Source organism: Colletotrichum truncatum, assembly GCF_014235925.2.
Source record: "Colletotrichum truncatum strain CMES1059 chromosome Unknown Contig_0002, whole genome shotgun sequence".
NCBI classification, from domain to species: Eukaryota; Fungi; Ascomycota; class Sordariomycetes; order Glomerellales; family Glomerellaceae; genus Colletotrichum; species Colletotrichum truncatum.
Genome location: NW_027222399.1, coordinates 5,284,112 through 5,302,243, shown reverse-complemented (window position 1 = coordinate 5,302,243; position 18,132 = coordinate 5,284,112). Strand labels below are relative to the sequence as shown.

Genomic DNA, 18,132 nt, shown 5'->3' with positions numbered 1-18,132 from the left:
GTACATGATAAGCGAGTGAGACAGACAAGCGAGTGAGACAGTAAACCGCGACCGTCGCACCTTGACGCGACCGGCACCTTTTCCTCTACAATAAATCATGGAATCAGCTAGTATTGAAAGAAGGTTACAAATTGCCCTTCAAGCAATGAGAAATGACCCAAAACTTAGTGCTCGGGCCGCAGGTGCACTCTATACAGTCAGTCACGCAACATTAAGCCGGCGACTAAAGGGAATAGTCTCACGACGCGACAGCATGCCTAATTCACGGAATTTATCAGATTTAGAAGAGAAGACAATAGTTGAGTATATTCTCGACCTAGATGCGCGATCATTTCCTCCCCGGCTGAGTGGTGTAGAAGAAATGGCCAATCGACTTCTCGCAGAGCGCGACGCGCCTCCAGTTGGGAAGCGCTGGGCTTCTAATTTCGTCAAGCGACAACCATAGCTTAGGACGCGTTTCTTTCGCAAGTATGACTATAAGAGAGCTCAATGCGAAGATCCAGAGGTGATTCGTGGCTGGTTTTCGCTTGTGAAGAATACAATTGCGAAGTATGGTATTGCTGATGCTGATATCTACAACTTTGATGAGACCGGCTTTATGATGGGCGTTATTGCTTCTGGAATGGTTGTTACAAGTGCTGAAAGGCGTTCAAATACGAAGATGACACAGCCTGGCAATAGGGAATGGGTTACAGTTATCCAGGCTATTAATTCCCAAGGGGAGAGCATCCCGCCATACATCATCGTTGCAGGCCAGTATCACCTCTCAAGCTGGTATACAGAAACCTCTCTTCCGGGCGATTGGGCTATTGCAACGTCTGAAAATGGATAGACAACAAACGAGAGAGGTATTGACTGGATCAGATACTTCGACATTTATACAAAACCACGTACGTCTGGGAAATATCGCCTCCTCGTTGTTGATGGTCATGAAAGTCACCACTCCGCAGCCTTCGAGCTCTTTTGTCAAGAAAACAACATTATTACACTGTGCATGCCGGCTCACTCGTCTCATCTACTTCAACCCTTAGATGTTGGTTGTTTTCAGCTGTTAAAGAATGCCTACGGTCGGCAAATTGAGAATAAGATGCGGCGAGGCACAACCCATATCTCGAAGGAAGATTTCTTTGCAGCATTTTACGAAGCTTTTAAGCAGTCTTTTACGAGGAAAAATATCCAGGGAGGTTTCCAAGGAGCTGGACTTGTCCCTTTGAATGCAGAAAGTGTTCTCTCAAAGCTGGATGTAAAGTTCCGAACGCCAACGCCTGAGGAGGGGGTCCCTCAGACACCAGACCCTTGGATCTCTAGGACGCCGAGCAACCCAAGCGAAGCAAGATCACAGTCTACTTTTATTAAGAGTCGAATCTCACGCCACCGAAGCAGCTCTCCAGCATCAATTTATAGTGCTGTGAGTAAGCTAGCCAGAGGGACAGAAGGACTAGGGCATCGGGTAGCATTACTAGAGTCAGAGGTTCAAATCCTTCGAGAGGAGAATGCAATATTAAGTCGGCGTCGAAGGGCTAAGAAAACACGTCTACAGAAAGGAGGAAGTCTTACTATATCTACTGGAGAGGATATACAGTCGCAAAGAGAGGCAGACACGCAACTACAAGAGGAAACGCGACGGAGTAGTGGTCGCAAAGTGAGGTCTGAGACGACTCATCGTCGGTGTGGCGTATGCGGGAATACAGGCCACAACGCGAGAACATGTCAATTTATTGAGGAAACATCCGAAGAACAGGAATCCGAGTAGTATTAATCAATCTAAGATTTCTTGTTATAGATTTCGATATTATTGTCGCGAAGGTCTGGTTTACTGTCTCACTCGCTTGTCTGTCTCACTCGCTTATCATGTACGTTATATAAATCTTACTTCTACCTATATAATAGAAAATTAATAAATCTCTTACTTTATAATATATTATAAACCCTTTCTATTCTTATTAAGACTTTTAACTTACTATTATTATACGTCTTAATTACGAGATTCGATATTAAGAACGTAAAGATATCTTCTTAACATACTTACTTAGATACCGACGAGATCGCCGAAACCCTTACCGGCTCCGTCGCAGCCCCCGGAAGCGACATAGGCAATAACAAGACCTAGACCGACAACGAAAACCTTAGAAATAACTTTAGCCTAGCCGACGAAGAACTTTACGTCGTTAGCAAAAGCGCTACCGAGGAAATTACTATAGCTACTACTAAACATACTAATAACTAGCAAGATACTACTATATTCGACGCTAACAAAGCTAACAAAGCTTATAAGGCTTATGCTAAACCTACTAAGACGGTCGAGGAAGACTAGCCTAAAAAGACTAGCAAAGGCAAGGCTAAGAAGAAAGCTAAGAAGAGTAACCCCGAGCTAGTTAACAAATCTAGCAAGGAGGAAGAGTCTAACGCCTTAGCCGTCGAGGCTACTCCTACCCCTAAGGCTAAGAAGGCTAAGGCTAGTAAGAAGTCTAGCACCCTTAAGAAGAAGAAGCATACCGCTACTAAGGTTAATAATACCTAGGTTCGAGACGCTAAAAAGCATGCCTAGGACGCGTTCGCTTCCTACCTAGACGATATATTACTTAAGGAGATCAAGGCTTGTCTCGATAACTTTACTAGCCTAGCTACCCTTTCTTCTAACCTATTTATTTATCGCGTTTAGGATATTTATAAATACGCTTATACTATATATAATAATAACGCTTTATATATAAAATACTTACTATCTTACGCCTAGGTTTTTATAACCGTCTTTTATATTAATAATAGTTAGGTTAATAATACTATCGCAAGCTACCTTATTACTATTTACTAAGCTAACCTTTTCTTAGTTCCCTTGCTTATAAATATTAGCTATATAACTACTACCGATATAACTACTTATAAGCAACTTAAGAATATAGAAAAAGCGCTTTAGGCTTTCGAAGGTAACGTTTATAGAATAAACAAAATAGTTACTAAGAATATAAAGAAAATCGTTAACAGCGTTAACAAGGAGATTATCCCTCGCTTTAATAAACTCGACGAGAAAGCCTAGTCTACCGTCGACGTCGTAAGCGTTAACGATCGCCTTAAAGCACTCGAAGCAACTGCTACTAGCAAGGAAATAATTGCTATAAAGGTTAACCGCGTCATCGCTACTAAGGATAACGAAATTATAGTCCTCCGCGGTAAGATCGTAGAACTATGTTAGAAGTATAAGTATATTATACTTCTATTTTACTTATTTATCCTATTTAGTCTTATCTAAGACTTAGTAGGACTTACAAAAGTAACTAGCTAAGAATGGCTGCTTGCTAGTTTAAACATATGATATTCAGATCCCTATGGAATACTCTCTTTAACCTTATCTAAAAGTCTATTTAGTTAAAGAAGATTCTAGTCTGATTTATAAGCTGCTTTATAAGCTAGTTGATGTATATACTTACGTATACTAAACCTAGCTTATAGCTTCCTATATTAGCTATTATAGGCGACGTTATACTACTATATAACTAGCCTAATTCTCTCCCTTAGCTAGCTATTAGTTCCTCAACCAACTCAGCTTCAATATAAGCCTATACATTCTTTACTATTAAAGCCCTACTTCATAAGTACAAGTTCCCTTACTCTAATACCCTGTTATAAGGATATCGTACTATCTACGAGATTCCTACCTACCGTTCCAACAGGTTATGAGCCCAGCGGAGTAATAACTTTACTTATTCTTTTATCCTCAACTCTTCGGTTATTAAATATCTTAAACTCTATTTTATTCCTATAAACAATATAAGTTTTAGGAATTTATATTTATTAATCTTTTAAACCGTATATTATTATAACGGTTATTATTATAACGGCTATATTCCCCTAAGACGAAAAGTCTAAAACTTTAACTCTATTCTAGTACTATTAAGGCAGACGAAGTGTAAGTCCTTAGTACTACTAAATACGAGACTATTAAGGGGATTACGTCTTAGAAACTATTATTCTAAGATATTACTTGCTGCTTTTAGTGCTTATATACCCTATTATAAAGGCATATCCTAGGGCTTAGCACTTAATAACAAGGCAAAATACCTGTTATTTACTCAAGGCATAGCTCCTTAGTATCTTCAGCAGCCTATTAAGGGATAAATTCCCTATATTATAAGCAGTTTTTTGGCTATAAGTCCCCTATCTCAAGGGCAATAAGTACCCAAGGGCTATAAGTCCCTATATTTAAGGGCAATAAGCACCCTATTAAAAGTCAATATGTCTTCGACTACTACGACTACTACTACTGCTATAAGAGCCGTTACAGGCTGTTTAATGCCTGAAAATCAACGATTAAAGGGTATAGATAACTGGAATACCTGGATTACTACCCTTCAAATCTATTTTAAATTGCTGAATTTATCCCAATACTTTGAGGATCAAGAGAAATATTCAGCTATAACCGAAGAGCAAAAATCACAAGCCTTACTAGTTATAAGGCAAAATTTACAGCCAGAACCTCTTAGCCTGGTTTTTAATAATAAAGACCCAGCAGAAGCCCTAAAGTTACTAAAGGATACCTATGAAGGTTCCGGGCCGGTTCTAAGGCAACAGCTATATCTCGAATTCCACGCTATTAAATTCGAGGATTATAGCTCTTTAAATCTATTTATTAGCTCTTTTAAGGCTTATTTATCTAAATTAGCCTCTGTAGGAGCAAAAATCGAGACTATAGACCAAAATACGGTCTTTATAGCTGCCTTATCAAAATCATTTCCTATTTGGGCTGAAAGGCAAAGGGCTGCCTTACGTTCTAAAGAGATACCTACTTTAGAAGCCCTTATTACGGATATATTAGATGAAAATAGGCGTGATGAGGACACCCCTATGTCTAATTCCTATATCCATAGGCAACAGTCTCAACAACGGTCTAAAAAGACTAAGAGGTCTAACTATAGACCTAATGCCTCTAAAGGCAATAATAAAAGGGAAAACCAACAGCCTCCTAGCAACTCCTACTCTTTCTATAATTTAGAATATTATAGTGGGATTGATGCTAGTTACTTTAATAAGAGGCCTAATAGCCCTAGTTCTAGTTCTAGTCCTAAGAACTGGTGGCTGTATGATTCCGGTTCTACTGTTCACATAGCTAACAGTAGAGAATTCTTTACAGCCTATACTTCTAAAGACAACCTCCCAGAAGTCAAAACAGGCGCTGGACCTATAAAACCTAAGGGCCAAGGTACTATAGACCTACCGCTCTACTTTAAAGGTCAAAGGTCAACTATTAGGCTTGAACAAGCCTTATATATACCGGATTTCCCTATAAATATTATTTCAGGTCTAAGGCACTATCTCTCAGGAGGCTATATTAACGGGAATTATTTATATACCCCGTCTCACAAAGCCTTTGCTGCCTTGAATATCCCTAAAAGGGGATTTTTCCTATCTATATATGGGAAATTAGAACCTGATATTCATAGTTTGAGGAATAAGAAGACAAATAAGTCCTCCTCAACTAATAAGACTAAAAAGTCTACTACCTCTAATTATAACGAGGTTGATTTATCCTCTAGAATCGATGAACTTTCCGATTCTGAAGCCTCTAACTATATGGCTTTTGAGGAATTACAAGGTAACCCTAACCCTAAGGGTCTAAAGGGTCAAAATAACCCTAATCTTAAGGGTAATAACCCTACTAATCCTATTATGGATTGGCATAACAAATTAGGACATCCTAGTTACTCTTACCTATATAAGACAGCTAAGATAACTAAGGGGATTCCTATCAACCAGCTTAAAAAGGACGATTTACAGTGCCCTAGCTGTGAGAAAGCTAAGTTAACTAGACAACAGTCTATAGTTAACTATAACAGGGCTACTAAACCTCTCGATCGACTATGTATCGATACGATTAAGATTACGCCTTCTACTATAGCTGGGAATATCTACGCTATCCCATATACTGACGATTATACTAGCTATAGAGATATAGATTTCAGTCCTACTAAGGATAAAATCTTATCTCTTATACAAAATAAGCTAGAATATTATTATACGCAGTATAACCAGTACCCTAAGTCATTACGAATTGATAATGGTACTGAATTCGCTATAAGCGAATTAGAAGCCTATACTAAACCTAAAGGGATAGTTATAGAGCTTACTACTGCATACACGCCAGAACAAAACGGTATAGCTGAACGAGCAAATCGAATCATAGTTGAAAAGGCTAGAACTATATTACTAGCTTTAAAACTACCTCTATTTCTATGGGATGAAGTCTTTAAAGCTGTTATTAAGTTATTAAACTATACAGCTACTTCAAGACTCCCTATTACACCATACGAGGCATTTTTCAACTATATATTTCCTAATAAGGATAATCGACCTGATTTATCTTCCTTATATAACATAGGAGATTCGGTCTATATATATTATCCTAAGGAAAAACAAGTCAAATCGAATAAGGTTTATACCTATACTCAAGAGGGCATATACCTCTATACAGAGGCAACGAATATTCATATTATATGCTGCCCTACTAAGCCTTATAAATCACGAATCATAAGGGTTACTCATATTCGTTTTATACGAAATACTATAAGAGAGGGGGAACAAGAGGCTCAAGATTCCTCTAAATCCATTACTTCTAGTATTTCTAAAGACGTCTCTAGAGACGTTAAAGAAGCTAAAGAAGTTATACCCTCTAAAGACGTCTCTAAAGACGTTATAGTCTCTAAAGACTTTAAAAACAAAATCGAAATCAGGCTTCCTTCTATTAAGAACAAGGAGGAATATATAACTATTAAAGAGAATAACTATATTATTCACTATCTCTTTTCTAGTTACTATACTAAGGAACCGTCTACTATTAAACAGGTTCTTAAAAGCCCTGAAAAAGACAAATGGCTTAAAGCTATATATCAAGAGATTTCCCAACTTATCTCTAAAGGCACCTTTAAGGCTATAAATTCTAAGTTAGCCTCAACCCAGCCTATAACGGCTAGATGGGTATTTAAGCGGAAATTATTACCTAATGGAAAAATCGATAAATATAAAGCCCGCCTTGTGGCTAGAGGCTTTGAACAACGTTACGGAATCGATTATTTCCAGACTTTCGCTATAGGGTCTAACCCTACAACTTATAGGGTTTTATTTGCCCTTGCCGCCTATTACGATTGGGAAATTCATCATATCGATATCATAGGAGCTTTTTTAAACGGCGAATTAGAGGAAGATATCTATTTAGATCCCTCTAATATTCCTCTAGCTGAATTCTTTAAACAGAACCCTAAACAAAACACTATAGGATATAATCCTACTAGTAATCAGGTTCTAAAGCTAGAAAAAGCCCTATACGGCCTAAAACAGAGCCCTCGACAGTGGCAACTTAAGGTTAAGGCTATATTTAAACAACTAGGCCTACAACCTCTTAAATCCGACGAGGCAACCTACTATAATAATAATAAGGACAATCCTATTATCATAGTAACCCACGTCGACGATTTTATTATATTCGCTAAGAATCTTAACGAAATAAAGAAGCTTAAGTTATTGGTTTCTAAATTCGTTGAAATTAAGGATCTAGGCGAAATCAGCTATTTTCTAGGTCTCAAGATCACTAGAGATAGACCTAATGGGTCTTTACAAATCTCTCAAAGCCACTATATTCAACAAATCCTAGAAAACAACAACTTTAAACACCTCAAAGGCTCAGATATCCCTATATCTCCCGGAATTCTAAAGCAAGACTTAGGGCAGAATAACCCTAACTATCAACCCTCTAAAGAGCTATTAAAACTATATCAACATCTAGTTGGCTCTTTGATTTACACTATGTATATGACTAGGGTTGATTTAGCCTTTAGTGTTTCCTTTATTAGCCGGTTTCTTCATAATCCTACTCAACCGCTATTAAAGGCAGTTATAGGTATAATTCAGTACCTTTCAACTACAAAAGACTTTAGTATTAACTATAAGTCTAAATCGAATATTCAACAGCCTGAATTAATAGGCTATACGGATTCCAGCTGGGCTAATTGCCCTACTACTAGGAAATCAACTAGCGGCTACTTATTTACTTTAAACGGTGGCCCTATTAGCTGGAAATCTAAGAAACAATCAACTATAGCCCTCTCTACAACTGAGGCTGAATTTAACGGCATTCAAGAGGCTATACGAGAGGCTATTTGGCTTCAAGGTCTCCTATCTGAACTAGGCTTTAACTATAAGCCAATACCAATCAAAACCAATAATAACGGAGCCCTAAACCTAGCCTATAACCCAGAATATCATAATCGAACAAAACACACGGCGATATACTATTATTATACTAGGCAAGAAGTAGAAAAAGGAAATATCTCTATATCCTATATTCCTTCTACTAGTATGCCGGCTGACGGGTTAACTAAGCCTCTATCTAGACCTAACTTTATTAAGTTTATTAAACTTATAGGTTTAGATCCTTCTTCTAGTATTAACTAGAATTACCCTTTTATCTTTTCTACTAAATAGTATAAAAGAGGGGGTGTTAGAAGTATAAGTATATTATACTTCTATTTTACTTATTTATCCTATTTAGTCTTATCTAAGACTTAGTAGGACTTACAAAAGTAACTAGCTAAGAATGGCTGCTTGCTAGTTTAAACATATGATATTCAGATCCCTATGGAATACTCTCTTTAACCTTATCTAAAAGTCTATTTAGTTAAAGAAGATTCTAGTCTGATTTATAAGCTGCTTTATAAGCTAGTTGATGTATATACTTACGTATACTAAACCTAGCTTATAGCTTCCTATATTAGCTATTATAGGCGACGTTATACTACTATATAACTAGCCTAATTCTCTCCCTTAGCTAGCTATTAGTTCCTCAACCAACTCAGCTTCAATATAAGCCTATACATTCTTTACTATTAAAGCCCTACTTCATAAGTACAAGTTCCCTTACTCTAATACCCTGTTATAAGGATATCGTACTATCTACGAGATTCCTACCTACCGTTCCAACAAACTATGTAAAGCTATTGCTAAGTTATAGAAAGGCGACAAGCGCGTCGCTACCGAGAATATCGCAAGCCCGACTAAGTAAAGCTGCTTTAGTAACATGCTAGACCGCGATTAGGATAGGATTTTATCGTTAAAGTCGTAATTCTTCGCGATAGATAGGTAATAGAAAGAATAAATTTATATAATTAGTTTTTATTTTACTATCGATTGGGACGATCGTCTTTTTTCAAGAAGGGTACTTATTATAATTCTATAAATAGTTATCAAGGGTATATAATATCTTACATGCTAGCCGTACCTATATAAGAGACGCCCTCGATAGTATTATTATTAGTAGACTAACTTAATATAAGACTAACTGCTTATACCTACGTTTATTAATTTATCGTTATTTATTACCTTGTAACCATTTGTTTAACTTCTATACTATTCTATTTATATCTCTATTCTTATTACGGTTCCGACCTCTACCTATTATAACTACGTACTAGCAGGAAGAACTATAACACTACTAGTAATAAGGGTCTTACTTTTCTAACTATTACTACTACTATTACCTTTATTATTACTACTTTTAAAGAAAAGAAGAAGTATAACTATTATAACTATAATTACGAGACTACGAAGTATTATATTACCTACCTTAATTTTATCCTTCTATACTATATTAACTAGGATAAGTTAATTAAAAAAGTAAGAAAGCATATATATAGCGATCGCTATTACTAAGATTAGCCTACTTCTATTAATAATACTTACTAGACTATTATCAAAGCGTTACCTACTATCTTAGGTTAGTCTACCTTTACCTCTATCGCTAGCTTAATAGTTTTTACTACTACTTACGATAACCTTATTATCCGAGACAATATTATTCTTGATTCTAGTTATACTACTTTAACTTTTAATAACTTATAATATTTCGTTAAGTATATTAAAAAAAGCGATTTAATACCTTCTATTTCTACTTCTAACGCCTTAGTCTAGTTACTTAGCATAAGCACCGTCTTCTTCTAAACCCTAAACCCTACTAACCTTAACGTTATTTACGATTAGATACTTTATAACGTTAAGTATAACCTTTCTAGCCTAGCTAACTTACTAAGCCTTAGAAAACTTCATCGTAATTACGTAGAATATAATTAGCAAACCTTAAGCCTTATATATATAATATAGCATACTTCCCTTACTAAAGTTTATTAGGTTTCTAACGTCTATATTATTAAGACTTATAATACTAGAAATTATATACCTCGAGATATTACTATTAGCCTTGCCGCCTTCTAAGCTACCTAGCAACCGTCTCTTAAACTAATATACTACTAGCTAGTTTACGCCTACCTATTACGTATTATAAAGGCTTACCGCTATGTTAGCATTTAGTTTATAACGTCGGAAATTAACGCTTTCTTCTATAAGTCTTACTATCTTAGCAAATCTACTAAACAGATTAGTCAAGACTACCTACTTCTACTTATAAGTATTAATAATAAAATTTACTTTAATCTCGTTAGTATTCTTCCCTTATTAATAAAAAGGAACCGTTAGGTTCTATACCTTATAGATAAGTATAATAGTTACTACTAAGTTATTTTTCTACCTAACTATAAGTTTGCTATTATCCTAGCAGTTATTAAGAAATAGGATACTAAATTCTATAGTCTTACTAGCCTTAAGCCTAAGGTTTAGGTTTCTAATAATACTTTTAAGCTAATTAAGGTTTTTAATAACCCCTACTTCGAAGATACTTGCTATAATATAACTATTACCTATACGCCTTTTATAAATAGTATTATTAAGCATACTAATTATACTATCGTTGAAGGCGCCTAGATATAGCTAATTAATATATTCTTTCTAAAAGAACTATAGGATTATAGTATTAATTCGGTAACTTAGATTCTTAACCTCTTGCCTATACCTTCTAAAGGTAACTTAAGCCTTTACGAGATCATAGTAAAAAAACTAAACTTAGCTGCTAAACGTAAAGCACTTTATATTAAATATCTCTAAACGTTTAGCTATACTACCTATATATATAAGAAAGGCTTTCGACGCTTTATACGCTTTACTAAGATAGAATTATAAGCAATTAAGGGATTCCTTATTAGTTACGGTTCTCTTCGTAGCTATATTTACTATGTTTACCTACCTAATCGAAAAGAGGTTATTCGCTATAGAGATATTCGATTTCGTAAGGAACTATATAAGACAATATTATTTCTAACTACTAGCATACCTAATATTAATAAAATTAAATATAATACTATATTTATTAAACTAGATTGTTGGAATAACGATAATCACATGACCGTACGACAAGGCTGTCACAGGCAAAGGGGTGTATAGGTGGCATGACTAGCACCTGTAACACCTAAATGTCTGAGGAAGGGATCATGGTTTATTACCTGTCATGCACGACTCGTGTCTAGGTATGGACAGAGATATATCTGTTCGTACGGAAGGCAACATCTAGTTAGGAAAGGTAATCACGGAAAATAGAATCTTTGGTTCACCCTACATTTATGACAGTACGATCGTACAGAGAGCCCATTCAACACTGATCAGTGATTGCTTGGCAGTCACGAGTGATTGCATCGTGCGATCACAGATTAGCAAGAGTGAAGAGACAAGATCGAGGTTTTACGGCCGGGCTACCGGGTAGTCTCGTACGCAAGTACGAGGCGAGAAATTCGAAAGAATACCTAAGGGGTCACGCTAGGAAATCTCTTGTGCTAAGAGCCTTAGCCTAGTTGTTGTCGCTGCGGTGAGTCGTAACCGGACAACTAGCCTGAGAAGACGGTTTGTTATAATATCGTACGAGACAGATTCTTGTTGTCGCTGCGGTGAGTCGTAACCGGACAAGAATCCTATCGTGCAATACTTTAGCAAATAGTGTGCGCAACGGCACATTTCAACAACCATCCAACTAGATACCGTACGATACGAAACGGTTGCCAACATGACGACATCAGGAGAACCTGATATCGTACAGCAAGACCTCCTCCAGGAGGAGGAAAATGACTATGAGGTCACGTACGAAGACATGAGTGCAAAGAGTACTATTCCTATTAGTATATGGAAGAAGTCTACAGATCCGAAATACTGGGGAGACTTAGTCGATATCGAAACAGGACCTTCGGAGAAACAATTAACAACATACGTCGGCTACGTAATGATGGAAATCATACACCTAGACCCTCCACAGGAAGTACTTACTACGAAATTGTACGAGGACTTCCATCAATGGTCGCCATACCAATGGGACTTAGTTAACCGGACGTACAAAACCGAGTTCGCACGACTACTTAAACTAAAAGGCTTTCAACTACCTAAATCAAGGACGGTTTCAGAACAATTAGTCGATATAGTCTCAGACATAGCAAAAGGATTCGATTCTACGGACGACCGGGATAATTCCCAGACAAGAACATCAAGCCGTACGAACATTATTACACGCACACCGGTCCGAACCCCAGAGACAACTACACGTCAGACTTTAGCTGAACCAGCGATAGAGTCAATCGAACCTTCGTACGATACCGAACGAGCAAGCAGGAAGTCAAATACTCGAGATCAATCAAGCACACAGAATCTACCCCCAGGGGCAAGATATACCCAGGAGATCGAGAGCTTCCCACAGATACAGGATCGTACAACAAGTATCTATACAGCAAACAGTATTTACGATCTTCCACCACGACGCATAGTCCAGAATGGACCGTGCGAACCAAGCACGATTGCGGTCTTTCAGAAGGGATGGAAGAAAGAGAGGAACTATACTGGCAAACCGTACGATATCCTGTATGACAAGGCCAAGATTTTCATCAGCTTCTGCAGACGATTGCGAATAACAGAGGACCAATACCATGCCGTGTTTCCAGACATCTTAGCCGATCGTGCGGAGGAATTCTACCTCCACCATATCGGGCCAACAAAGAGGTGGGACGAGATTTACAAGATGCTAGATGCACATTTCAATACAGACATCAACCACAATCTCTACTATACAGATTGGACAACATTATCTTTCGTACGAGTTAAACGTGAGGAACCAGACAAGAAACCGATCGAGGTCCTCGAAGCATTATTTGATAAGTTATCTCTCGTACAACGAGCACTAGGTACAGGATTCCAAGGAGAAATTATGCTTCGCACGCAAGTTATCCAGGCATGCCGAGGCGTACCAGAGCTAGAGAACGCCCTCAGTAATCACAAGTCTGACCAGACATGTGAGGAGCTATTCTCTAACTTACGAGCCTCGCTACAAGTTGCAATCGATAGGAAGACAATATCGTACGACATTAACTTTGTCGATAGGCGGTATAATTCCAACCAGAGAAGCAGACATAAGCAACAACCCTACCGAAGACCTCAAGGACAGACGTACGAAAGACAAGACCAAGGGAACATATCCCAAGGAAAACCTACCCGTACGAACACAAGCAAAAGATGCTTCATCTGTAAGAAGACAGGCTGTTGGTCGACAAACCATTCTGATGAGGAACGCAAATATGCAAGAGACCAATACCTACAAGCATGTTATACACTCCACCAGGAGCCGTACGATGATTTTACAGCATATCTACAAGAAGTAGAGGGAGATAACCCTGTTGAAAATATTTCTGATGGTGACGATGATGATACTGGAGACGAGGAGGTTTCAATTTTCCTTACTTCAGCAGCATTCTTCCACCGTACGACAGGGGAAGACATTTTCTCAGCTCCAAAGACAGTAGAAGCAACTCAATTCGTACTACAAGACCCATATACATCAGTTTACCAAGGGGAACTTTGGGACACAGGTGCAGCGAAAGTTTCTACAGTCGGCAAGTCACAGGTCATAGCATACCTCAGGGAAAACCCACAAGCAAAAGTATCCTGGAAACCAGGGTCGGTCTACGTACGATTCGGAGACGGACGCTTAAACACATCAATCGGGACTATCATCATGGAGAATCCAATCGGACGAGTGAAGTACCATATCTTCGAGTCAGCTACGCCATTCTTATTCTCTTTAAAAGATGCAGATAGACTAAAGGCATACTTCAACAACATTGCGAATGTTATCGTACGACGAGATGGGAAACATATTCCAGTCGTACGCAAATGGGGCCATGCTTTTTTCAATCTCAGCAAAAGAGAGTCAAGTATTTTCTTTACGGAGGTACAACTAAGGCGTTTACATAGACGATTTGGACATCCTCGTACGGAACGACTATACCAACTTCTGAAAAACGCTGGACACGACGATATTAGCCAGTCGATTTTAGAAAAGGTCCAGAAGTTCTGTCACAACTGCCAGTCGCACGATCCAGCTCCAAGGAGATTTAAGTTCTCCCTTAAGGACGAGAGCTATTTCAATTACGAAATCGTGGTAGATGTCGTACGACTGAAGGACAAAAATGCCTTACATGTGATCGATACGGAAACAAGCTTTCAAGGAGCAACATTCCTAAAATCCCTTTCCGCACGAGACACATGGAATGCGTTAACCAAATGTTGGATTAACACCTATGTCGGTCCACCAGACCATATCGTACACGATCCGGGGACAAACTTCGCATCTACTGAATTCCGCAAACATGCCGAAATTATGGGTATTACGTGCGATGAGATGCCAGTAGAAGCACACTGGGCAGTCGGCAAAGTCGAGAGAGCTCACGCTCCCTTAAGGCGAGCGTACGATATCCTTCATACCGAACTCAGTCATAATACAGACGATGAGACAATCCTACAGATGGCTATCAAAGCGTTAAACGATACAGCTGGACCGTACGGAATCGTACCAACACTTCTGGTATTCGGTACTTATCCACGTATTAACAAGGATTCACCACCATCACCAGAAATCGTACAACGGGCAGAAGCCGCCCAGAAGGCAAGGAAGTTACTTCAAGGCATCCGCGCAGAGGTTGAGATCAACCGTGCGATCAATACAAGGAACGGTCCTAATATTCAACAAGTCTTATCCCTCCCTATCCAGAGCGAAGTCATGGTATGGAGAGAAAACAAGGGATGGACCGGACCGTACGAAGTACAGGGGATTGAGGGACATAATGTAACTGTGAACATGATAAACGGACCTACACAGTTTCGGGCGACACACGTCAAACCATACTATAGGGACGATACACAACCCCAGGAAGAGTCTGAACCAGACGTCGCACGGCAAATCCCTCAACCACAACCAAGGAAAAGAGGACGGCCAAAGAAGGGTCAAAGAAGGGCCGTACGACAATCCCCAAGACATTTTCTCACTCAGAAAGAGAAAGACAACTACGAGTTAGCAGTAAAACTCCGACTTGACAACATAATCACAACACCAGGATTACCGTACGAAGAGTCGGATAGGATTGAGATCGACGCGTTAATCAACCAGGGAGTCTTTACCTTTATTCGGTACGACCCAGACAAACACTCCAACATACGGATCTTTCGTACACGAATGGTTAGAGAAATCAAAAACAAAACCACGAAGCCGTACGAAAAGTCAAGACTAGTAATCCAAGGATATGGTGACCAGGAAAAGGAGGAAATCCTTACACAGGCACCAACGATCCAGAGGATGAGTCAGAGACTACTCCTCGCCCTTGGACCTACCCTCGTACGAGACTTCAAGTGTCAAGGAGAACTCAGGGATATTACGCAGGCATATACCCAATCGGACGATCCATTAAAAAGAACAATTATCGCACGACTTCCCAGGGAACTCGAGGGTAAATACCCAGAAAGAACACTCCTACATATCGTGAAGCCGCTCTACGGATTAGCAGAATCAGGTCTTTACTGGTATAAGACGTACGCTACACACCACAAGGAGGACCTTGGAATGATAGAGTCAACGTACGACCCATGCCTCCTTTATACTACGACAGGAGCAGACGACTTTGGTATCACGGCAATGCAAACAGACGATACAATGAGTTTCGCAACAGCAAGTTTCTCCGTACGGGAAGAGGAACAATTGGAGAAGAAGGGCCTTCGTGCGAAGCCGAAAACAATCCTATCACATAACCAAGAAGTAGATTTCAATGGCGGCAGGATTCAGTCGTACGAAGACTACTTTACTTTCTTACAGAAAGGACAAGTTAAGCAGCTCAATACTATAGAGATAGATGCACTTGATGCACGACAACAGTACGTTTCGCAGCGGGCAAGGGGCGCATACCTTGCTTCAATATGCCAGCCAGAGGCATCGTACGATTTAGCAGTCGCAGCTCAGATCAAAGAACCAAGTAAAGAGGACATTGAAGCTCTGAACGTACGACTTCAATGGCAAATAGACAACCCTGATCGAGGTCTTAAATATATTCCACTCGACTTCGTACGAACAAAGATGTATATCTTCACAGACGGATCATTTGCAAATAATACAGACCTTTCATCACAGCTTGGATTTGTTATCGTACTTGCAGAGGAAACAGCTCGTACGACGACAGACTTTGAGATCAATGGAAATATTATCCACTGGAGCTCAACGAAATGCAAACGAGTGACTCGAAGCGTACTAGCTAGCGAACTATACGGAATGACTACAGGCTTTGACAGTGGCATATCGTTAAGCAGTACCTTGAACCGGATTCTTCGTACGCTCAACCTCCCAGGAATTCCAGTCGTGATTTGTACAGACTCAAGATCTCTGTATGAATGCCTCGTACGACTAGGAACTACTGATGAGAAAAGACTTATGATCGATATCATGAGCCTGAGGGAGTCGTACGAGAAGAAAGAAATCTCAGAAGTGAGATGGATCGATGGCAAAGACAATCCAGCAGATGCTTTCACAAAGAAGTCACCAAATTCAGCGCTCGAGCAGTTAATTACGACAAGCAAGCTCAGGATAAGAATCGAAGCGTACGTGGATAGACTTGGGGGAAAAGACGAATGACAATCAACTCGTGCGATTTTACTATCGTACGAAAACCCCAATACCAAGATCCACCACCAGATGTTAGTCTATGAGAGCCGGACCCTTGAGATCATAGATAACCACCGTACGAATGAACCAATCCCCCAATTACTCCTTCTCAATCAGCTGCGGGTTGTGAGAAGAGCCAAGGAAGCTGCCAGAGGTGCCGACACCACGACCAAGCTTGCGACCAGGCGTACGGTCGGGCTGGCGAGCGCCACGGGCGTACGGCTTCCGATAGTTAGAGCGACGGGGAGACTCATCATCATCATCGTTGTCGGAATGGTTGCTACCACCAGACGAATCGGACGAACCATCCTCCTGACCACGGTGAGAGCAACGAGCGCCGTGCGACTGCTAGACGCATTCCGCACACGAGCCATCAGAGAGGGTCCTGAGACGAACACACTCCCGGAATCGAGGAGAGCCAGAGGTCGCACACTTGCTGGCGCAAGCAGGCATCGTACGACCTCGAGACTGAATGATGATCGCGATGAAGTAACTAGAGCGTCGTATGATAGAGGCGACGAACTCTTGAACGCTCATGTTGCTAGTCATACGCACTTCAATGTCGTGCGACGGCAGGGCAAGAGCATTACGTTCATCGTTCTAGACCATGGTTAGAAAACATAAAAGGAAAAAAAAAAAAAAAAGCGTTGAATGAGAATGATTGTTCAACGTACGAAGAGAAGAGAGAAGAAGTGGTGTACGAAGAGGAGAAAAGGTAAGTAAGAGGAAAAGAAGAAAAGACGCGTTTTTATCATTTCAATACGGAAAGCTCTGCCTAAGTAGGCAAAAAAAAAAAAAAAAAAAAAAAAACAAGAAAAAGTGAGGTGAAGCAATAGAGGAAGGCACGTAGGACACGCGACTTACTCAACCGACAAGAGAGGAAGGCGTACGAGACGACTTCCTACATTCACCCTTACGACACATATTAATCAAGTAAAGCTATTACGAACTGGAATAGCGCAACCTAATTGGACAAAGGATAGGCACGTACGGTCATAAAAAGAAAAGTTGTGAGTGTTGGAATAACGATAATCACATGACCGTACGACAAGGCTGTCACAGGCAAAGGGGTGTATAGGTGGCATGACTAGCACCTGTAACACCTAAATGTCTGAGGAAGGGATCATGGTTTATTACCTGTCATGCACGACTCGTGTCTAGGTATGGACAGAGATATATCTGTTCGTACGGAAGGCAACATCTAGTTAGGAAAGGTAATCACGGAAAATAGAATCTTTGGTTCA

At 39.6% G+C, this 18,132-nt stretch overlaps 3 protein-coding genes across 3 annotated transcripts; all 3 read left to right on the top strand.

Annotated features, from left to right (window-relative positions):
• Positions 1 to 253: 253 nt before the first annotated feature.
• Positions 254 to 2,521, top strand: CTRU02_204400 (transposase; the record flags this gene model as incomplete). Its single annotated transcript, XM_070204373.1, has 4 exons — positions 254 to 400; positions 446 to 816; positions 865 to 1,749; positions 2,389 to 2,521. 4 exons carry the CDS (start codon positions 254 to 256, stop codon positions 2,519 to 2,521), a joined length of 1,536 nt encoding a protein of 511 aa, XP_070062136.1.
• An 11,074-nt stretch (positions 2,522 to 13,595) lies between these two features.
• Positions 13,596 to 13,706, top strand: CTRU02_204399 (uncharacterized protein; the record flags this gene model as incomplete). The annotated part of the gene is made up of 1 exon (XM_070204372.1): positions 13,596 to 13,706. The coding sequence occupies one exon, from the start codon at positions 13,596 to 13,598 to the stop codon at positions 13,704 to 13,706; it is 111 nt and encodes a 36-aa protein (XP_070062135.1).
• Positions 13,707 to 13,918: 212 nt separating this feature from the next.
• On the top strand, positions 13,919 to 16,858 carry CTRU02_204398 (uncharacterized protein; the record flags this gene model as incomplete). Its single annotated transcript, XM_070204371.1, has 1 exon — positions 13,919 to 16,858. The coding sequence occupies one exon, from the start codon at positions 13,919 to 13,921 to the stop codon at positions 16,856 to 16,858; it is 2,940 nt and encodes a 979-aa protein (XP_070062134.1).
• Between the last annotated feature and the right edge of the window lie 1,274 nt (positions 16,859 to 18,132).